This window comes from Alexandromys fortis, unplaced genomic scaffold (genome assembly GCF_014885135.2).
Source record: "Alexandromys fortis isolate MF-2015 unplaced genomic scaffold, M_Fortis_MF-2015_v1.1 scaffold_40, whole genome shotgun sequence".
NCBI lineage: Eukaryota > Metazoa > Chordata > Mammalia > Rodentia > Cricetidae > Alexandromys > Alexandromys fortis.
In genome coordinates, this window is record NW_026067966.1 from 8,884,492 (window position 1) to 8,908,152 (window position 23,661).

The 23,661-nt window shown below is 38.2% G+C and overlaps 1 protein-coding gene across 6 annotated transcripts in view; it reads right to left on the minus strand.

The window, feature by feature from the left end:
* Window positions 1-23,661, minus strand: part of Pikfyve (phosphoinositide kinase, FYVE-type zinc finger containing) — an 85,423-nt gene that overhangs the window by 54,870 nt on the left and 6,892 nt on the right. For 4 of the 6 annotated variants that reach the window (XM_050154207.1, XM_050154210.1, XM_050154209.1 and 1 more), the window contains 9 exons: window positions 22,089-22,207; window positions 21,502-21,673; window positions 15,613-15,820; window positions 13,617-13,706; window positions 8,929-9,067; window positions 5,558-5,715; window positions 2,787-2,898; window positions 1,161-1,308; window positions 480-647 (listed from right to left, as the gene is read on the minus strand). In XM_050154207.1, coding sequence (XP_050010164.1) covers window positions 480-647; window positions 1,161-1,308; window positions 2,787-2,898; window positions 5,558-5,715; window positions 8,929-9,067; window positions 13,617-13,706; window positions 15,613-15,820; window positions 21,502-21,673; window positions 22,089-22,207 — 1,314 coding nt within the window. The remainder of the gene's footprint in view (window positions 1-479; window positions 648-1,160; window positions 1,309-2,786; window positions 2,899-5,557; window positions 5,716-8,928; window positions 9,068-13,616; window positions 13,707-15,612; window positions 15,821-21,501; window positions 21,674-22,088; window positions 22,208-23,661) is intronic. The other 2 variants (XM_050154213.1, XM_050154214.1) reach the window with 1 other exon arrangement.

Sequence of the window (23,661 nt, forward strand, 5' to 3'; positions counted from 1 at the left end):
TAAAAAATCAAATAAGACAGCTAAAGAATTAATTACAAAAGAATTCATTTCTTACTAGAGAAGACATTTTAAAATAAATGTAATGAACATAAATGAATGATTTCCCCCATCTACACTCAAGCAGAACAGCACAGGCAAAGAGGATTTGTGATGTTAAATGAGGAAAAGACAAAAGAATAGAGCAGAACGTCCATGTTATAAATGCAAAGAATTTCCACCTTGGAAGTTGCACATTATGGGAAGAACAGTCAGATACAGTTCCTTTTAAAGACTATATGCTTTAAACTGGGCATGGTAGTGCAAAGGGAGAAAATAAGAAATAAAAAGAATCAACAAAAAAAGGTGTGGGGAGGAGTACGGGGTGAGGGGGATCAGAACAAAACCCACTCCAGAGCCCGTCAGCCTTTTGGGACAGAGGAAGGCAGAGGACAGGCTGTAATGAGACCCTAGGGCCCATCCAGGTGGTGACTGCCTCCTACCTTTTTGGTCAGCAGGGTGAGGGGGCACATGTGGGTACTTGGAGGGCTTCTTGATATGGAAGTTGACGTTGTCCAGCTCCACGTTCAGGCTGATAGAGGCGGCTGAGTCACTGTCCACTGTGGACTGGAAACTGCTGACTGAGGTGCGCTTGCTAGGGCTGGCAGAATCTTTTAGTGTTGGGAGGGGGAAAGGAATACAGGGAGAGGGGAGTAAAAATGGGTTTTATCAGGGCATTGGATGAAAGGAAAAAAATTTTAATACACAAGCCCAATGTGCAATACCAAAATGGATACAGTATTTTCACGTTCTTCTGGGTAGACTTAATAAATTTAAGCATGTTAAATTTAAAACGAATTTTTAAAAGAGGTTTTAAAGAGAAAATATACTGGAGGTTCTGCAGAGAGAGAGTCGATACCACAGTGGAGAGATAAGAAAGCTGCCTGCTGCAATATTAGCTCAAGAGTTTATTTTAAGCTGCTGCAAACTAGAGGCCATGGCAACATCCAGAAATGTCAGTTGACCTACAAGCTGCCTTCAGAAAATACTGTATCTAAGCAAGGATCACTACTATCACATGCTGACATCAAGTGGGAACCATAAATCATACACAAGACAATCATTTCACCATTCCAGCACAGCAATAAGCCATAAACACTACAACATTCGAAAGCCAAACTTACTAGCCAAATTATCGTCGCCTTCTTCAGCAATCTGTTCTGTGTCACTATCATCAAATTTTATGTCTTTAAACCAGGATGGTTCAGAGTGTCCTTCCACAGAGTTCACTGAGTCGCTGTCTGGAGAAGGTGTTTCAGAAAACTCGGTACTCTGAAAGAGCAAAGCAGACGGAGCGACTGAGCCTGAGTGACAGCATCAGTACATGAGAGAGAAGTCGTGGCCCACACTTCTATAACCCTACCAACCCAAGACATTCACATAAAAGCAGCTAAGTAACAAGAAGGAGGTACAAAGCAGTAGTATCGTATTGATAACCACACTATTTGTTTGTTCATTATGCATACAGTGTTCTGCTAGCATGTACAGGCCAGAAGAGGGCACCAGCTCTCATGATAGATGGTCGTGAGCCATCATGTGTTGCTGGGAATTGAACTCAGGACCTCTGGAAGAGCAGCAGGTGCTCTTAACCTCTAAGCCGTCTCTCCAGCCCGATAATCATACTCTTAAAATTATAATTTTCACTGCTGCAAAGCAAATGTAGCATTTTACAAATAAACATTTCTTTGATATGTAGGTGGCAAGGTCTCACTTCATCCTTTAGTGCTGGGTGAAGATAGCATAAAATGTAGTCTAACCCTGGCAACTCTAACCGCCTAGAAAACAATCCGATTCTAACAAATTATAGCACACCACTCTATGAGGCTACTGGTCATTTCTAATTATGGGGCTTCCAATTTCAGTTTATAAATCTTCGTTCACAAGCTGCTCACAGTTTCACCATATGAATATATGCATGTGCGTGCGTGTGTGTGTGTATTCTTTTACGCAAACCAAAATTTAATTTTATTTATTTATTTATTTATTATGTTTACAATATTCTTTCTGTATGTATGCCTGCAGGCCGGAAGAGGGCACCAGACCTCTTTACAGATGGTTGTGAGCCACCATGTGGTTGCCGGGAATTGAACTCAGGACCTTTGGAAGAGCAGGCAATGCTCTTAACCACTGAGCCATCTCTCCAGCCCCCAGCAAACCAAAATTTAAAGAATCACATCTTTTCTAAAAAATTTATCTATAGCCAGGTGGTGGAAGCAAGTAGATTTCTAAGTTCAAGGCCAGCCTGGTCTATAGTGAGTTCCAGAAAGCCAGGGATACACAGAGAAATCCTGTCTCAAAAAAACAAAACAAAACAAACAAACATAATTATCTATAAATAATTTTCATTCTTATAAAATAAATTTTAGCCTTAAATCGTTAGTGTATGACTTGTATACAGAGTCAAAATCTATCTCAATAGCTAATATCAAATTTTCAAGTCACTTTGATTTCCACTCTTAGTTCTAAAATCTCCCTCTTAGTCCTCAAGATGAAGAAAGTAAAAATGAAAAGCATTAAAATTAAATGGCAAGTAAAATAAGTACCAGCAGCCCAGTGTGAGCAAAGACACAGCACCCTACAGACCTGATCCTGGAGGGAGGTCACTCAGTGGAGGAGCACGTCCCCCGCACTGAGTCTGAGAGGTTTAGAAACAGTCTTTAGGCCATTCACCCACTTTTTAGTCCTACTAACGAAAACAGAATTTCCAAACGAGCTACTACATTCTTATCAGCAGTATCCCTACCAATTACCTGCAACGGTCTATACAGAGCATACTCGTCCCTGAAAAGCTGGTCATGATGACTGACACAGTCCAGCCAACGTCCATCAACCATCGCTTGTCCAATTGCTATCGCTTGTGCCCTAAATCAAGACCAAGAAAACTGAAATTTTACAAAGTCATACAGAGTAATGTATGTCAGGCACATAATAAAACACTTCTTTTTTTAAATTTTTATTTCTAATCTAAGAGAAACTATCAAATGGTCTTTAGATAAATAGGGATAAGAAAGAACTACTGAAAACAAACTCTACTAGGCACTATAGCGAAGGAGAAACTACTGGTAAGTAGACCTAAAACCAAGCTTATCTGAATTTCAGTAAGCATGCACTGGGTACATGAGGCATTCACACTCAACAAAGTAAAAACACTGAGAATGGCATGGTTCCAATACTCAAACAACTTCCTGTTCTGATAAAAAAAAAAAAAACACAAATATTCAAGAGATATGAAATACATGAATGAAATGGAAACAACACATTACAGTATATGACATTTCACAAATTTATAAAGCACTCAGCCAACATTATTTTGTTCAATACCCACAGCTTACTTACAATACTAAATCATTTCCCTACATTGAAACTAAGGGGTCCAAATTTCAAAGAGATTGAAAAGTTTGACTAAAGACACAAAAGTAAAAAGACTTACAACCAAATTATGACCCAGAGGTTCCCTGCTTATTGCTATTTCTTTCTTATCCCTTCTCATGAGAGGAGACTCATCTGAGCAAGTATCAAACACTAAGAGACTTGAAAGGTGTAGTGGTTTGCATAGGAATGGCCCCCACAGACTCATGTATTTGAAAGCTTGGCACATAGAAGTGGCACTATTAGGAGGTATGGCCTTTGGAGAAAGTGTGTCACTGTGGGGGTGGGCTTTGAGGTCTCAGATGCTCAAGCTACACCCCGTGTGGGACACAGTCTCCTCCAGCTGCCTGCAGATCAAGATGTAGAACTCAACTCCTTCTGCTGCACCACATCTGCCTGCATGCCACACTTCTTGCCATGGTAGTGGACTAAATCTCAGAAACTGTAAACTTAATTAAATGTTTTCCTTTATAAGAAGAGTTGCCACAGTCATGGTGTCTCTTCACAGCAACAGAACAGTGACTGAGACAGTTCCCATATGTTAGATGTGTTTCCTAGTTGATGGTAGTGCTTGGGGGGATTTAAAAGATGAAGCTTTGTTGGAGGAATTATGTAAATGGAGGCCAACTTTCAGGGTGCAAACCTCCTGCCCTTCTACTGTGGTTCAAGATATGAGCTCTAAGACCCTGTTCTTCTCGCCATGCCTGCTGCCTGCTGGAATGCTACTGCTGCTGTTCTGTTTAGGGTTTTTGTTTTGTTTTCTGTTTATTTTTGTTTTTCTTTACTTGGGAAAATGCCCCCACTAGAATGGCCTGTGGTCAAACCTCTGGAGGATTTTCTTGATTAATAACTGACAGGGAAAGGCCCAACACACTGCAGGTGCTCCCACCGCTTGGCAGGAGGCTGAGCAAGCCTGAGAGAGCAAGCCAGTAAGCAGCATTCCTCCAAGGCTTCTGCTCCAGTTCCTGCCTCTACACCCTTGCTTGAATTCCTGTGCTGACTTCCCTCAGTGATGGAGTGTGACCGGAATGTTGTAAGCTGAAACAAACCCTTTCTTCCTCAGGAGCCTTTGGTCATGCTGTTGTGTTGTGTTTTGTTTTCAATTTTCTTTTTTATTCTGAGATTATAATTACATCATTTCTCCCTCCCCTTTCCTCCTCCAAGCCCTCCCACACACCCTCCCTGCTCTCTTTCAAATTCATGACCTCTTTTTTTATAGTTAATTGTCGTTACATATATGTAAGGTGTTTGACCATAGCAGCAGAAATTCTAACTAAGATACCCATCATTATGTACTTTAACCCTCTGTAACCTTAAGCCAAAATAAATTCTTTCTTCTATAAATTTCCTTGGACATAGTATAATATCACAGCAACAGAAAAGTAGCTAACACAAAAAACAGCAGATCCTGTCTGTCATATGTTTTATATGTGATCTCTGAGACAGACTAGGTCCCTCCAGAAATGAGTTACGGACTCAATGTCTGGATTACAGAAGAGTGACAAGGAAACCCTTTGACCTTAGACTCTAGCCACAGTCTCCTATCCAGCTTCGCTAGGGCTCCATCTGAAGAGTTACTGCTTGTTTCAGGTCCTGTGTGTTTGTGTGCACACGGGTGCTCACGTGGTGAAGCGAGCAGCTGAATCAACAGGAAGTGTCTTCCTCAATTGATGCCCACCTATCTTTTGAGACGGGTATCTCACTATAGATAATTGGAGTTCGTCAATTACAATTAGACCAGCTCACCAGCTGAACCTCTGGCCTCTGCCCCCGAGCTGGGTTACAGGTGTACATTGTTGCACCCAGTTTTTCCCATGGGGCTTTTCACCGTATTAGTCCTCCTCTTGTAGCATGAGGATTTGGTTAGTCCAACACAGGTCTTCCGGCTTAGGAACAAGTGCCTTCACCCACTGATTCATCTCACCAGCTGCAAGTCCTTGTTTTTAAGTATAGTAAATTGTGACCCCAATCAGGTTCTTGCAAACATTTTCATCAGATGAAGGAAGTTAAAGAGCTTGTTCCTCAAACCATCAAATCCATAAAACATCATCATAACTCGCAAAAGATACCCTTACATATTCAAATATACATCCTCGTCATTAATAAGCAATAAACTAATGAATAATTTCAAAACATCTTAAAATTATAATACCTTGTAGCAATGTGTCCATTTCTGATTAGCCAGTTGACTAACTCCTTTCCGACAATGCAGTTGGGATGTGTTCTCAGCCAGTAGCGGTGATCCTGAAATTCCATCCCGCTGCTGTGATGGCAGATTTTCTTCCACAGATCTTTTAACTGGACACTGTCCTGCAATCACATGAGAAGCAGTTAGCTAGCCCTGAAAGGGTTCTGGGTACCTGTTCAGAGGCTCCTATGGCTGCGATCTCAGAAGGATCTCAGTGTGGAGTCCCTCACTAACATGCATGGAAACAGCTTCAATTCGACTCATTCGGGTTTTTTTTTTTCTTTTCAAAACAAAATATTTCCAATGTTCCTTCTTTTTCAGTCAATGGCACATATTACTTGTCTCTCAGTTAAGCACACAATACATTCTATGGAGACAAATCAAGGTAGACAAAGACGACAGTCAATTACCTAGTTAGAGTAGCTTCCACTCCACGGAGTCTAGATGTCCCCCATTATTCTCAACTGACCAGTAAATGTTTCTAAAGAAGTCTTTGTTAAATAGCTTCCTACTCAAGAAAACTTTCAAAGAAGTTCATGAACTCCAAGTTCAAACGTAAACACGTAAGGACAGATGTTGGAACAAGGTTCAAAATATGGAGAGGTGTGAGAATTCCGAGTGCTTATGGGAAAACTCCAAGAAAACAAGGCAAGAGTCTTGTGACCTTAGTTTCTTTAAAACACAGAATTGTTCCTGGAATGTGTTTTTATGCTCCTCCCAGGTATAGGAGTTTAATTCGGATTACTCATCATAACTGGCTACTGCTATTTACTTATATGCCTCTACAGGAAAACATGTTTTTGCCACATGAGACTTGATCTCCACGTGTGGCTTGCTCTGAGTGTACATATCTCATGTGACTCCTCTTACCCTCAGAATATAAATTCGTCTGATGCTCCGAATAAAATTGGCAATTGCATGAGACTTTAACCTGCCTCATTTTATCAGCTCCATTCTCCCAAGTCCCACCACCAGTTAGAGAGGTGAACAGGGACTGAAATGGGCAATGAGATAAGAAAGCAGGGATACTCACAGAAGGAGGTGAGTGTGAATAAAGGGGCAGAAACCACAGAAGCCTTCTCTAGAAGGAAAGATGGCATGGACAGTCCTTGCATATGATTTTAAGAAAAGACCTACAGCACTTTGAATCTAGATTAAAAGGCGCATTCGTGTATCATGTACATCTTTCGTCTCCTCTAAGCTTACTTACTTTCCCCACTTAGCCCAAGAGGATAAACCTTTGGAATGGATTTATTCACACCATAAGAGCCATAAAGTACCAACTGCTTGCCTTACTCCTCTTGCTCTCAATTAACAAATCAGGGGAGAACCCAATGTCAGCAATTACATGGATTTATGGATTTGATCCTTGTTATATTACCCTTAACACTCAGGTTTTTTGGGTTGGTTTTTTGTTTTTATGTTTGTTTGTTTTCAAGACAGGGTTTCTCTGTAGCTTTGGAGCCTGTCCTGGAACTAGCTCTGTAGACCAGGCTGGCCTTGAACTCACAGAGATCCGCCTGCTCTGTCTCTGTACTAGGATTAAACAGTCAGTTGGGAAGCAATATGCAGAGAGAGCTTGTCAGGTGAAACAGGACTCTGTGTGTTTTCTTTTCCCTTGGTGCACAGGGCCTTATTTGACCCCACAAGGGCAGACAGGACCTCTGATGATATGGTCAGTATCTCCTTTTGCCCTTTAGCTGGAAATTTGCTGTATCTATTGCTTTGACCTGTGCATCTTCAGAGAGTGCCTCTGAACACTTAGGTTTCTTATCCTCCTTTGCCTCAACTCAGGTAGAGTTAATGGATCCAGCTCCTGTTATCTTTACTAATGGCTCCGTGTCTATGCTTGGACCTTAGGACCATCATAAACTCCTCCATTCATCTAAAGACAGAACCGAGTTTAATTTTTCTTTAGGATTTAAATCACTTCCTATTTGCATACAACATCATAACATTTGTGTTCCTATTAAAAGGCAAATATGGACTTAAATTCTACAAAGGTCCAGAACTACTAATCATATGGGTCTCTTTTCAAGCTATTCTCTCGATTTTTCTGATCAATATAATAATGTAACCAATAGTACTGGACATAGTTGGGATCCCTATATTGGTGGCAGAGTATTACACAGAATGCTAGATTTAGCTACAACATCTCAAATCAAAACCATTCTGGCTATCTACTAATAAAAAATTAAAAAGAGGGAGATGTCAGAACACGGTCATTTGTTGGCTGCATTCTCTCAGGTCCTATCACTTCTAAAATGGTAAACAGACAGACTGAATTTATTGGTTCCCAATGATAAATCAAAATAACCTTCATCTAACTAGTCACTGATTCCAACTTAAACTCAACAAACAAATTCTATCATCCATGGAAAATGCTTTGATCCTAAATCTACACCTTTGTAATATCCTTAAGTAAGATTCACATTCTGCCTAACAAAAGTAATTTCAGCCTTTGAAATCCAGTTCAAGCCCTTGAAGACTTCCTAACTCCCTCAACTGCTAACGATCTTCCTATTTTATTTCTCTATAATATATACCTGTGTTATACATTTGATACATTTTTATTATTAAAGTAGTATTTCAAAGCTGGGCACAGTGGTATGCACCTTTTAATCCCAGTATCTGGGAGGCAGAAGCAGGCAGATCTCTGTGAATTCAAGGACACTCTCATCTACATAGAGAAAACTTAGGCAACACAGAGAGGTCATGTCTCAAACAAAATAAAATTATAAAATAAGATATTACTTCTTTCACTAGTAAAAATATTCCCACCGATCTCATTTCTATCTTTTGAATTAACCTCTTTAAGACAAAAGACTTATTTTTCATTTCTTTGAATTGTTCTTAGAATTTGACAAATGTTTTACATATACATAAACTGAAAAAAGAACCAATTACTATGTCATATAAACAGTTGAAATTAAAGTTTCTCAGAGTTTTCCATGTATGTAAGAATGATGTTCCAAAGTTTAAGCAAACTACAATCTAACTTCAATTCTTGTATTAGATAAAAGGGGGAAAGAAAACAGTAATACAATGAGTATGAAAGAGTATTTACCCAGTTTCTCAGGTGATGCTAGTAAATTAAAGGTTAAGCTAATTCATTCCCTGTCTAATTCGTAAACTTTATTTTTTTAGAGCAACACCCCACTTATCCCAAGCGAGCCTCAAACGCATGATTCTCCTGCCTCCTCCTTCCCAGTACAGGACTTACAGGCATGCATATCAAGCCCAGCTGACACTTATGTATGTATTTCTTTATGGGAATAAAAAGTCATCATTTTTTATGCTCAAAACTAGCAACAGGTTAGATGCTGGACTGGTACCAGAAGAATTTTGCGTTCATCCTCAGTAGTCTCTGTTCTAACATAGGTTCGGTTAGCCTGGGGACTGACAGATGTCTCATATGAAGGAACCATAGGAGAACCGGATCGATCCAGTGACAGATTAGTAATGCTGGCTGATCTGGAAATAAAAACAAAAAGTACAATCACAATTGTAAATTCACCTGTGAAGGGAGTTAAGTGAAATTCATACTCACATGTTTAGGAGCTATTGCTAGAGGAACGATATTCGTAGTTATGAGGGTAGACTACCACTAGAGAAAAGCAGGGAAGGACACCAGAAACAATTGTTTGAACAAAAAAATTTGAACAGTTTTAAATACTATAGGAAAACAATTATATAGTTTGTCTATTAGTGTTTCAAAGGAAGAACACAAACTCTGCTTGTAAAAAATACTGGAAATTAATTTTTATAACTGAGAAAAATAAGAAATAACAACTACATACAATAACCTGCGTCTCTGGGTTAATGGCATGCAGGCCAAATCCAGCCTGCCCTTGTTTTTCTATCACCCAGAAATTACAAGAATCAGTTTTAGAGTTGAACATCTTGCAATGAATCTGATAATAGGAATACTAATTACATCAGCCTCAAGAACAAATTATTTTCCTTCTCATTAGTAGGCCTGTATTTAAAATACTGTGCTCAAATAATATTATACAGGCCAGGTGGTGGTGGCACATGGTTTTAACCCCAGCACTTGGGAGGCAGAGGCAGGAAGATCACTGAGTTTGAGACCAGCTTGGTTTACAAAGAGAGTTCCAGGACAGAGAGTGCTACTCGGGGAAATCCTGTCTCTCAAAAAACCAACACACACACCTATTTCTTCAGTAAAAAAAAAAAAGTTACAGGAAATGTGTTTTCTCTTGTTCTGTAAGTATTCTCATATATCTTTAACTTTGCTTCTATGCACATATCATATGACTTATAAATAGAATATCATAACACCAAGCTTTTATGTATTTTTAATTTAATTGAAATTTTAGTCATCGTCTACAACAAAAACAAAAATAAAATCTAACTTTAGCTTCAACAGAAAAGATGAAAAGAAACGTCACTTGACACTACATAACTCATTTCTGGGGTAACCTATACATTCTATGGAGTAAGTATTACTAGCTCACTTTACAGGTTAGGAAAAAAATTCAAGAACCAGGAGCCAGTGGGGTGACTCAGTTGGTAGGGGTGTTTGCCGCCGAACCTACTGAGATCTCTATCTCTAGCCAGTACTTCACATCTAACCCATCCATGTGTTCACTTGACATCTCTCTTGGATATCTAGATGATATATCAAATTCAACATGTCTAAAATCAAACTGTTACATGTCTCCACCCTCCCCTACACTTCAATAAATGCTAATGCCACACTTAAGCTGCTCAGGTCAAAAAACCCTTAATCATCTTTGATGTCCTTTCTGGGTTAGCCTACACTGTATTTATTAGCAAGTCCTATTTACACATACCACCAAAACACATGCAGAACTTGTCCTTTTCTAGTGTGCTCACACCCCTCACCTCACTTATATGCGGCTCTAAGTATGTTCTCCAGCCTGGGCTGCTGCTGCTGCACCAGCTTCTCCTTCAATATACTCACTACAGAAGTCAGATTCCTTTTAAAAAATAAATCAGAACACTGCATGCTCCAAATTCCCCTTTTTAACTTTCCAACAAGAGGAAGTTTTCATAGGCTAGAATGTCACCTAATAATAAAGAAGGACTGATTTAGTTAGGAAAAAATATTATATAGCCTTAGAGCAATAGTCAGAAAGCTGACTACTGACTGAACCAATGCAACCTCAAAGCATCTCCCACATATCTCTTCTAAATGACAAAGGGAAAACTGGTAACTTAAGACATAATCTTAGCAAAAACCTAAGTCAGTGCAACCAATGACACAAACAGAACTATACCCATTCTTGTAGGACAAAATGAAAACTACACAAAACTTTACAGTATTCCTTTCAAGAAGGAAGGAAGGGTAAAAATTATACCATAAATCCAATCCAAGAAGCATATGACAAGCACAAATGAATGGACATCCTACTAGATAACTGCCTGTCTCTTTACAAATTGATTATCAGGAAAATAAAGGAATTACTGCATAGTAGAGCAGACCGGAAGAAACGACAGTCAAATGTAATAAGTGGCCTGGGGTAGCGCCCACTTTCCTTAATTTGTCATGATCTCATAAGGGACCAAATAATTAAATCGTGGGATCCTGAAAAATCTGGCAAACATGAAAATTTTCTGAATATACAACAACCAAAAATTAATTCAAAATCAAATATACAATGAATCCAGGGTGTTTCTAGCAGCCATCACTCAGCACCCACATGACTGTTCCGGAGGATCTGACACCCCCTTCTGGTCTCCATGGGCACTGCATGAATGTGGTACACAAACATATATGTAGGCAAAACATGCATATACATAAAATAAAAATAAATAAATCTTTTTTTAAAAAAGAGTTCTCTAAATCACATTCAGAGCCAGCACAATCTTGATCAAAAGCAGAGTGAATTATATTGCAGATACTGACTCTAAAGACTGTAAGGACAACAAAACAATAGAAACCAGCAAACCGTGAACACACTGTTAGATAAAGAAGACAAACAAAAGTTAGAGAACTGACACTACCTGAATTCAAGACTTACTATACAGCTACATCTATCAGGATCATAAAGCATGGGTAAACAAAGAAACAAACATGTCAATAAAGCACAACAGAGTTCGAGACCCTCCAAATACAAATGACCTCTGATAAAGAAGCAAAGGCAAAAAAAGAGCAAAGATTTTTCAATAAATGATACTGGATCAAATGGATCAACATACACAAAAAGAAACATAAACAAAGTTATGCCCGCCACAAAAAAATAATTCAAAATGGATCACAAATCAAAACATAAAATGCAAGACTACAAAACACCTAGAAGATATAACACAGGAGAAAACCTAGATGCGATGAATATAGTAATAGCTACTTAGATATAACACCAAAGGCACACTCCAATTAAAATACTTATGCTCCGTAAACAATGTCAAAACATGAAAAGACCAGCTAAAGAGTACTTGCAAATGATACATTTAATAAAGATTTGTTTTGTTTTGTTTTGTTTGAGACAGAGTTTCTCTGTGTAGCCTTGGTTGTCCTTAAACTCAGAGATCCACCAGCCTCTGCCTCCAGAGTGCTGGGATTAAAGGTGTGCGGCACCACCGTCCTATATGCCTCACTTTCTCACATCCTTTCGGCCATTATACTAAACTAGAAGGCAACTCAACAGTGAAAAAAATTAGCAATGTAACCACAAAATGGACTCCTTTTACAAAGAAGACACACGCAAGGTAAATAAGCAAATAAAAAAAATGTTCAATTCTTATCAGGAAAAGGCAACTTTATTACAAAACACTGGCAACAGCATTGCTGGACATGGTGTGGTAGAAGAGGAACTCTCCTGGGAATGAAAAACAGCAATGTAGGTTCTAGAAAGTTCGGAATCCCTGCAAAACTAAACATGTCCTTTCTATATGATCCCACAATCATGCTTTCTGGTATTTACTCAAATGAACTTAAAACTACATCCACACATAACAACAAAAGGACACAGGGCTGAGTATGGTGGTGTGCACCTGTAATCTCAGCACCCAGAAGGTATGAACAGGTAGCTCCCTGTGAGTTCCGGGACAGACAGAGCAACGTAATGAAACAAGTCTCACTTAAAAAAAAAAAAAATTGCACAGATGTTCACAGTCTTCTATATAACTACCAAAACATGGAATTTACCCAGATGACTTTCAGAAGGTGAAGGTAAATTATGGTACATCTAGAAACTAGAATATTGCTTAGCAACAAAGAAAAATATGCAATAAGTCATGAAGAGATAGAGGAAACTTAAGTGCACATTACTAACTGAAAGAATGAAAGAACTGAAAGCATACCATATATGCTGTATGATTCCAAGTTTCTGATTAATTTTGCTATGAAGCCAAAACTGCTACTAAAAAAACAAAGAATTCTCAGCTGGTGTAAGCAGTGCTTGCCTACAATTCCAGCACTCAATGAGTTGAGCTAGGACTGTAAGTTAGAAGCCAGTCTGGGAACACAGTGAGTCCAAGGCCAGCAAGATCCTGTCTCAAACATAAAACATTTTCTGAACTTATTTACCGAAAAAACTAAAAAACGATAGCATTACTCTTGAATGGTTTAAAAGTACTATATAAAATGTATCAAAATAAACAGACAAAATATAAGTATATCTTAATGGAAAATATACGGACATTTATTTCCATATCCTTAAAAGACTTTTACAATTTTCAATTTTACAAAGCAATTGAAATTTTTTGTTGTTGTTGTTTTACTTTCAACAGCTCCTCATCTGAGACCATTCATCCATCCTGAGACAGTCTACTACAGCCCACAGGACCTCTCATACTCCTACCAGGTGTGGTCCCCTTGAGCATCTGCCACCTGTTTCCCTGGTACACATTTTCACAGAATGCCTACATGCCTCACTAAACCAGAAGACACGAAAAGGTCCCAATATCTGCAATCATCAAGGAATAGCTGAAAAAGAAACAACCAAACAGAGGAAGGACATCATCTCACCTGTTTGTCTGTTCTCATTTCTATGGACATAAACACAAATCTGAGTAGCTTCTATTAGGTGTTTACCTGTTTCGAGCAGGAGACTTCCCCGCATCCTCTTGAACAGAGACAAGTCTTGTTGAAAGAGCACTATTTGAGGAGTCTGGATGAATCAAGCTATAAAGAAAATGAAAACACTGGGGTCAGTTGGGGCTGCAAGCAGATGCTTTCAAATTTTGAAGCAAATTATTTTTGCCTGCAACAATGAGATTATATACAGTTCATTTTTGTCCTTTTCAGTTATTTGAGGCAAAAAGTGCAGTTTCACTGGGCAATGGTGGTACACACATTTAACCCAGCACTCAGGAGGCAGAAAAGGCTATTCTGCTCTACAGATCGAGTTCCAGAAAAGCTAGAGCTACACAGAGAAACCCTGTCTCAAAAAAAGAAAAAAAAAATGATGTTTTAAATGTACGGAATTATCAATAAACCACCAAATCTGATTGGACAGGTGATTTATAAAACTCATTTCCATACCACATATAGAAGATGAAAGTGATTTGTGTTAAAAAAAAAAAATCTGTGCTCAAAAATTCTATTCTCTGTCCCACAACTCATAAGAATAGTACCAAAGAGTGCAACAAACCAAGGTCCAAGAACAGGGCCCATTTCTTACCAGCCATGTGACCTCAGATTCACTACGTAACCTTTCTGAACTTTAGCATCAACATCTGTCAAAAAAGAAACAATTTCCCACCAAGAAGATGAGCTGACTAGAGGAGCGTGGCACGTGAGATTTAACACAGCACCCAAAACTGCCTCTGGGGCCCATCCTCTGCTCGCACGATGCCTCACTAAATCATACTTGCCAGTTCTGAGACCACACAACTGGACCACACACAAATAAGCATTGTTAACTAAAATGATAAAAAAGCTAAAGAATGTAATCTTCATACTGTTTTAGTAAATATAGAATCAATTAAGTTTATAAAATGTGTACCAAGTATAGTATGATTGCGATGCTGCAAACGTCAAAAGACCCATCAAGCAACTTAAGGAGAAGACTCAATTACCAAAGTATTGAAGAGTCTGTATTCCCTACCCAGTACCATCTTTTTCCCTAATCTCAATGAAACAATTACTAAAAATTTACATTTACCACTGTTAGAGTAATAAGACAAGTAACTAATAATTATAGCATTTGTATCTTCATTTATATAATTCTGAACAATATATAATTAGAATCTTAGTGCATATTGATTTGTGACTTTTCTACTTATGACCCTGGGTTCAAATATGATGAATTAGTTATAATTCATTTCCTTTTAAATATGTAATATATACTAATTCTTCTCTTTGTTAAAAAGGAACTAAGAAAACTACTCATCAGAAGAATGTTAGTTAAAATGGGTATGTGGTGCACGCCTTCAATCCCAGCACTTGTGAGGCTGAGGCAGGTGGATCAGACTGGACCACAGAGTGAGTTCCAGGACAGCCAGGGCTACACAGAGAAACCCTGTCTCAGTCTCAAAAGCCAAAACAAAAGAAAAAAAGAAAAAAGCAATTAAAACTCTGAGATTGATGACATGGAAAAATTAGGAGTCATGTGTAAGAAGATAATTCTCCTAAACAAAATGAGTGATGGACCTTGGATTCCAGTGGAAACATAAACACGTCAAATACTCAAAACAACAACAATAAAAAAAAAACACTAACTGAATTTGGAAACAGGCCCACATCTCAGGAGCACTCTGCTTTCTCTAAGAGGACTACATCAGGAAGTATTAATGTCAATGACTCTGTTGCCTCATCCAACTACTGCAAGGATCATGCACCTGCCACGTATTCTGTTCTTGGTTTAATGGTAGAAGAGCAAATACACCTGTAAAAAAGCTCTCCTCTCATGTACTTATATTTCAATGCTAATATAATCACCATCCATAAACATCTATGATCCTTCTGTACATGAACTGGAAAAAATAATAAACTGGCAGATAATAAGAAAAATAAATGTTAATGAAAAATACAGGTCACAGGACTAAGCATTTCTCATTTAAATCAAATTATATTCAAGTGACAGTACCTTTGCCAGGCTAAATCATCCTCTAAAAATATGTTACGACTAGCTTTTCTACTCCCAACAGGTGTCCGAGGTTCACCTGGATCAAGTATAGACACAGAGCAAGTTGAATCTGAGAGAGCATTCAAGTCTTCCCCAATGGAATTACTGTCTGTGGAGTGAGCATAACTTAAGGCTATTTTTCTACAGTATGTGCACGCTCGGAGGTCTCCTAGGAGGAAAAATAATAAGGAAAGGTATCAGTAATATATTATTTAATAAAATATTTTAAATCTTTGTGTTAATAGGTAGTTTAATAAAAGGAAGTGTCTTCAAGTAAAGACCACCACAAAGACATTCCAAATAAGTGGAACACTTGGCTGAGTCTGCTGTACATGCTACATTTATTATTACAATAAATTCAACAAGCTTCTCAACTACTTCAAGTATCTGTAACAGTTAAGAAAATTTGACCCAATAATAACAGAAAATCATGGCTGCAATATATTTTTTCATAACTGTATTCATGCAATGAGGGATCTATCCGAGGTAGTGCTTTCAATGAGAACAGATGTTAATATAGTGAACAACAACAGAAACAAGTTATTGTCCCTAGATAGTAAGTAGGGATGAAGTAATGCTAAGGTCCCTATGATACAGCTCTGAAGAAAGGTCTCCAGAACAGAGCTCCTGAGAATGTCATAGCTGAGAACTGTGCTTACATCGTTCCCACCCTTCTCCCCACTTCAGCTCATTCCATGTCCTCTCCTCTCAAATCCATGAGCTCGTCTGTAATTATTGTCATACACACAGGCACGTAAGCACTCATGCATGTAAAACATGCAACCTGATCGATTTCTCAGGAAATTAGGAAACAACCTCCTCAAGACCCAGCAATAGCACTTTTGGGTATATACCCAAAGGATGGTCAATCGTACCACAAGGACATGTGCTCAACTATGTCCATAGCAGCTTTGTTTGTCATAGCCAGAACCTGGAAACAATCTAAATGCCCCTCGACCAAAGAATGGATAAGGAAAATGTGGTACATTTACACAATGGAGTACCACACAGCAGAAAAAAAAAAATCACATCTTGAAATTTGCAGGCAAATGGATGGATCTAGAAAACATCATACTGAGTGAGGTAACCCAGACCCAGAATAATTGTCATATGTACTCACTCATAAGTGGTTTTTTGTTGTTGTTGTTGTTATTGTTTTATTTTGTTGGTTTTTTTTTTTTTTGGATTTTCTTTTTTTGTTTTGTTTTGTTTTTTTCAAAACAGGGTTTCTCTGTAGGTTTGGAGCTGGGATTAAAGGCGTGCGCAACCAACGCCCGTTGGATTTTCAAGACAAGGTTTCTCTGTAGTTTTTGGTGCCTGTCCTGGAACTAGCTCTTATAGACCAGGCTGGCCTCGAACTCACAGAGATCCGCCTGCCTCTGCCTCCCAAGTGCTGGGATTAAAGGTGTGTGCCACCACCCAGCTTCATAAGTGGTTTTTAAACATAAAGCAAAGAAAACCAGCCTACAAATCACAACCCCAGAGAACCTAGACAACAATGAAAACCCTAAGAGAGACATATGTGGATCTAATCTACACAGGAAATAGACAAGATCTCCTTAGTAAATTGGGAGAATGGGGACCATGGAAGAGGGTAGAAGGGAGGGGAGAGGCAGGGAGGGGAGCAGAGAAAAACGTATAGCTCAATAAAATCAATTGAAAAAAATGTAAAACTACAGCCTGATGCATTCAGATGTGTAGGGCTCTGGCAGGGGCCTGTCCCTGGAGAAGACTGACTGCGCTTCTCCCAGCAGCCGTGTAGCTCTTCTAGGACGAGGGTCTTGGAGATTTCCTCCATCTACAGCACAGTTTTTAAACTAACAGGAAATAGTCTTACACACAGTATGACACATAGGACCAAACTAAAGGAAAAGCCCTAGTGAAATAGGAATGAAATGTTCTAGCTAGGAGTGCAGCTTAGTGACAGAGTGCCTGCCTAGAATGCATGAAGCCCTGAGCTCAACCTGTAACACCACAAAAATTGTTCCTAGGACAAACAACATCCTTAATACTTTCAACCATTTTGTTGGACACAGTCCTGTCCAAAAATAAGTTTCATTTCTACTCATTTTTACAAAACACTGTTTGATGTGATTCCATAACAATCTGGTGTACTAAGAGGCAAAATATACCAAGTGCCACACGACATTTCAGTTAACAACCGACCCATCCTACAACAGTGGTTTTGTGAGCTTGTAGTGGGGCTGAAAACTTCTTACTGCCTGGTCCAACAGCCATCATAATGGTTTAGGATGGCATATTATTCACATTTTTGCTGAGGCTGACTTAAACTTATGGATCTGTAAGTCATGAAACTGTAACGCACATGATCTAAATAACACTTGATGATAAAGCCAGGTGCACACCTTTAATCCCAGCAGGCAGGCAAGAGGCAGAAGGATCTCAGTGAGTTTGAGGCCAGCCTGGTCTACAAAGTGAGTTCCAGGACAGTCAGAGCTGTTACACAAAGAAAACCTGTCTGAAATAAAATAAAATAAAATAAAATAAAATAAAATAAAATAAAATAAAATAAAATAAAATAAAATAAAATAAAATAAACAACTATGTCTGTCACTGGTTTCTATCTTTACTATATTTTTTATCATTTTTTTCTATTTACCAAAATAAGAGTTTACTGTTTTGAGGAGCCATGTTGGTATTGGGAAGACCATACATGCACAGCCTGGACAACACAGTGATACCATCTTAAACAAAAGGGAAGTTGTGCATAGTGGCACACACCTGCTATGTGGAGGTAGAAAGAAAAGGCCTTCTGGTAGGCAGAGACAAGAGGATAAGGCTTTCAGAACTAGCCTGAGTTAAATGGTACTGTGGCTCAAAAACCAGAAAGAAGGGCGTGTCGGGTGGACATTCTTCAATGGCCACAATGCATTTGTGGTCAGTCTTGGCTCTCTCTTTCTCTTTTTTTTTCCAGTTTTTTGAGACAGGGTTTCTCTGTGTAACAGCTCTAGCTGTCCTGAAACTAGCTCCTGTAGACCAGGCTGACTCGAACTCACAGAAATCCACCTCCCGATTGCTGGGACTAAAGGTGTGCCCCACCACTGCCCAGCTCAAGTATACTACTTTTATTGTCTTATTTTAAGATAACTATTATATAATTCTGTTTAATCAAATTATATATGCATATTAATCAAAATAAAATGTCACTAGTTTACTAATTTCTAACATTATAATTTAGCAGATGAAATTTATCTAAAATTTAAATAAAGACAAATATATTCATTTTAATCAGGACTCAGTAAACAATAACAAAATAAAGTGTTCTTTGGTCTAGGATAAATAAATGTGCTCTGATAATCACTACTGCTGTCCCAAACTTAACTACATTAAAGAAGCAAAACTATTCTCTGCAGAAAGTCCTTCAATTTTTACCACAGCAAAGACTAGATTAGACTATAAACGATAAACTCCCTTAACCAGTCAACTATTAAAACTCAAATCAAGAAACAAAGCCAAGCCTGACCACAAAAGCTTTCATTCCATAAAGAATGTTCGTTCATCAGCAAACGACTACTGGACACATGCCTAGAACTGTTGGAAGACAAAGATTGATAAGACAGGTCCTTGCCTTGCAGAATCTATAGTTCACTGGAGACAACTAACACATATGCAATTTAAAAGCTGTATGATAAATGCAGATGTTCCTGCTATTACCACCAATAACAGCAGCTTAATTCTCACTGATTCTCTATAATACTCATTGATTTTCCTTCTAATTTTTGAGACAATGTCTCACTGCATAGACAAAGCTGGCTTCAAACTCAAGAGAGATTCACCTATCTCTGCCTCTTAAGTGTTAGGCTTAAAGGTGTGTGCCAACACACGAGGGCAATTTATTAATTTTTCTATCCATCAATATTCCAGGTATTTTCCATTTTTTCTAGTGTGTCCAATATACATTTCTCACTTGCAAGGGCTAATCTTAAGGTTCGATTTGACTACACAAACTTTTGTTCCAATACTAATGTTGAAGCTCATTTGGTTTTGTTGTTTTTGCAGTGTTATTAACATTTAAGGCTGACTTTCATCAGACAGCAGTTAATTATCCACAGCATGACTCTCATCCGAATCAACTGAGGCCTCAAGTACAAAGAGTTTTCCAAAAGCCAAGGGAATTCTGTCTCAGCACAAAACCTGGAATCTTAGTTTCCAGCCTCCTGACTAACTACACACGCACTTGAGAGACTCCTTGACGACGGGTAACTGTCAACCCACCCATTACTTCCCCTCTCTGGAGAAACTTGACTCTATTGATGCAGTGCAAGAACGGTTTTATAGACACAGTAGCTTAGGCTTAAGTTTTCTGAATTGGCTCCTCAAGTTTCTGAAATTGGTTCTCTAATTAGATTCAATTTAAAAGAATTAATGAAAGGGCTGGAAAAAAGGTTCAGTGGTTGACAGCACTTTGTTGCTCTTGAGGAAGACCCAGGTTCAATTCCCAACACCATCCATAACTCCAGTTCCAAGAGATCCAATGCCCTGTTCTCACTTCTGTGAACACTAGGCATATCCATAACATACATATATCACACGTGCAAGCAAAACACTAACACACATAAAATAATTTTAAAAAAATTTAAAAAACTAAAGAAAACTAAAAATATTAGTGAGTATTTCCAATAATAAAAAAAAACACTAAGAAAGTGGTAGGGAAATAAAGGCTTGCAAGGCAGTAACTAGCTCTTCTTAACTGCATACGCACAGTGCTCAGGTTAATACTTAACAAACCGCCTGTTAAAATAGCAAGTATGAGATTAGTTCATTACTCCTAATGTACAACACAAAGTAGAAAAAAGGGTGAGCTTAGGGACTCAAATTCCCAGCTCATGAACCTTACAAACTGGCTAGGAATGTAGCTATACACAGGCCTGGGTTCAACATCCTGGGAACAACAATATAAAACAAATTATAAAAAAAAAAAAACTGGACAGGAAGAAGTGCTTACTTTCTGTTGCCATATTGCTTGCTAAGCTAAGATTGCAAAGAGTCTCAAACTTTTAAGCAGGTGAATAAAAACAGTTGACGTCTGGTGGTGGTGGTGCACACCTTTAATCCCAGAACTCAGGAGGCAGAGGCAGGTGGATCTCTGTGAGTTCAGGTCAGCCTGATCTACATGAGCTAGTTCCAGGATAGCCACCAAAACTACAGAGAAACTCTGTCTCAGGGGAAAAAAAAATCAGAGTTAAAGAGAAGAGAATTGCTTATGACGACAGACATAAAAAATAAGGAAAATTGAGCTGGAGACATAGCTCAGCAGTTGAGCACTGACTGCTCTTCCAGACCAGGGTTCAATTCCCAGCACCCACATGGCAGCTCTTAACTGATTCATGACTCCAGTTCCAAGGAATCCGACACCCTCACACAGGGTTTGTTAAGTATTAACCTGAGCACTGACCGTATTCAATTAACAAACTTCCATCCTTGAACTTTCTCCATTACTACAATTTCACTACATTCTCAATGAAATAATATGAATAAAATACAATTTGACAAAGTACACTATCATGTAAGTCAAGGCAACCTTTACTTTGTGAATAAAAACGCTATAGAAATATAAATTTAAAATCCACTTATCTAATAATCTCTAATGCTGCTATAGGTTTTTACAGTATCTATACTTTTACTCTAGTGACTTATGAACACTCTCATCTCTTTTACTATTCAAATATAAAGTTCTTAAAATCAAAGCTCTATCTCTTTTTCTCACTACAATACCCTGCTACCATAAATATAAAGCCCAAAATTAAAAAATGGCTTAATATTGGCCTTCTATTTTACTATTTCGTAATTTGAGTTTTAAATATGATACTGTTAAGGAAATACACTTACCTGTGTAGCCCATAAACTTTCCAGGGATTTCTTGATTACAACAGCGACTGCAGAAAATCTGCCCACACAGTCTGCAGTGGTGCCTGCGCCTGAAGGTTGTGAATTTCTCACTGCAATCGTAGCACTCTTTGCACTGGCTGTCGGGCATCCAGTACTGCTTCAGGTCACTGTCCTACAAAAACAGACATGGAGCCACAGTACAGGAAGAGTGGCGTACCAACACTGCGTATGAGCTTCTGGTGAGCGATAATGCAGCCTCTGAAGGAAAGGCTTTTTACAAACAATGTCCTGGGTCCAACTGGATATCTACAGGGACAAAGGAAACCCGAACCCTATTTATGAACAAAAATAATAAAGCTTGTTGACAAAGCCACATGTGAGAATATGTACTAACACTGACCTAAAAAGCAAACACTGAAACAAAATATAAAGGCAAATAAAAATCAAACTACACTTTAAAAAAAATTAAGAATTTATGTGTAAAACTCTGGTACTCAGAATCAGAAGAAATTATAAACTTTCATTTAAGTGATACGATGCCATTGCCAGAGGGTACGGCATGATCTCCATGAGAGCATCTACAGTACCTGGCTCTTCCCTTCCATGATCTCCTTGAGGCGCTTCAATACTGTGCTGAGGCTTCGAAGCTGAACAGCTGTACGTGGGTCATGACCTCCAAAGGCTGGTTCTACTTTCCTTCTTGAGTCTGAGTCAGATTTAAAAAAATAACACTAATTGTTTTATAATTTCTAGTAACCATATCAAACATTATACATGTGTGTGTAATACAATACAATCATACCCTATTGTTAGCATACATGTGTTGATCTTTATCAAGAGTAATAAGTTGTTTCAAGTATGTCTTATTACACATAAACCACAATGTTAGTGTAGTTAAGTACTAAGAACTATCTTAAATGACGGATGATTTTGAGGGTGGAAATGGAATCATCACTTACATGCCCAGAAGTTATTAATGATTTCTTGTACACTTTTTTCCCAACCAAATAAATAACAAATACCTGGGAGACATTGAACAGAAAAAAAAGGTAATCCCAGAGAATTATTTTAACTTGGTCTAAAAGTCAAATAAGTAAGCAATGGGACCAAACTGTTCTGTTCCATAGCAAATCATCAGAAAGAAATTGTATTGACCAGCCTTCCAAAGATCCCAGCAGGCTTTATAGGACATCCAGGATAATAAAATATGACCAGTGTCCAAGCAGATTAAAACTGCCAAAGCTTCGACCCTACTCTCCCCGAGCCCACACCCATACCCGCCACCTCCTCAACCTTGCAATTACACACTCCAAGGAATCACTTACATTTGAAATAACAATATGAAACCAAATCTACTGATAATAAAACAAGTCCAAATTCTAGCTTTGTAGCCAAAGTATGACTACCATAGCTGCCAGCTATTCTTTTTTATTTAGACAAAAATCACAAGTGAAATTTCTATCTATACCTAGCTATAGCAATTTCACACTCTCAGGGGAAAATGAATGTGGCTTGACAAAAAAAAAAAAAAAATGAGCATTCTTGTTAGCTTAAGCACAATAATCTAACAACCGTGGAGTCCCCCTGACATACATAATTCCTCTCTATCTCAGTTCTACTTCCTAAGGTTTCAGTAATCCTCAGTCATACAGTCTGAAAATAATAGTATCTGTCCTAGCTCAAGAGAAACAGATCACATTCACATGATTTTACTATAGTTACCACTGTGCTGGTTAGCATAATATTACTATTATTAATCTCTTGGTCTAATTTATAAATTAAACTTTATCATAGTGGAAAAAATTATATATTAAAGCTTTGAAAGTGCCTATGGCTTTAGATATCTACTTGGGGATCTAGAAGGTATGTCGTACAGGGAAGGTAAATTTCTATAAAATGGAAAAATATCCCATCCTGAATCTATCTCATCATTTTCTAGTTTTCTACTTAGATGGGTTTTTTTGAGGGGGAAGGGGGAATTGCAAAGAATGAGAGGTTGCTATATAAATCCAAATGCATCAAGAATTTAAGGCAGTTGAATCACTAAAATAACACCTTATCTAAACTGCACCTATCTTAATTGAAGCACAGATCTCAGATGTGCAGTTAGTAACACGTATTACAACTCAATTTTTCTTGAGTCTCAAACGATTAAAAACC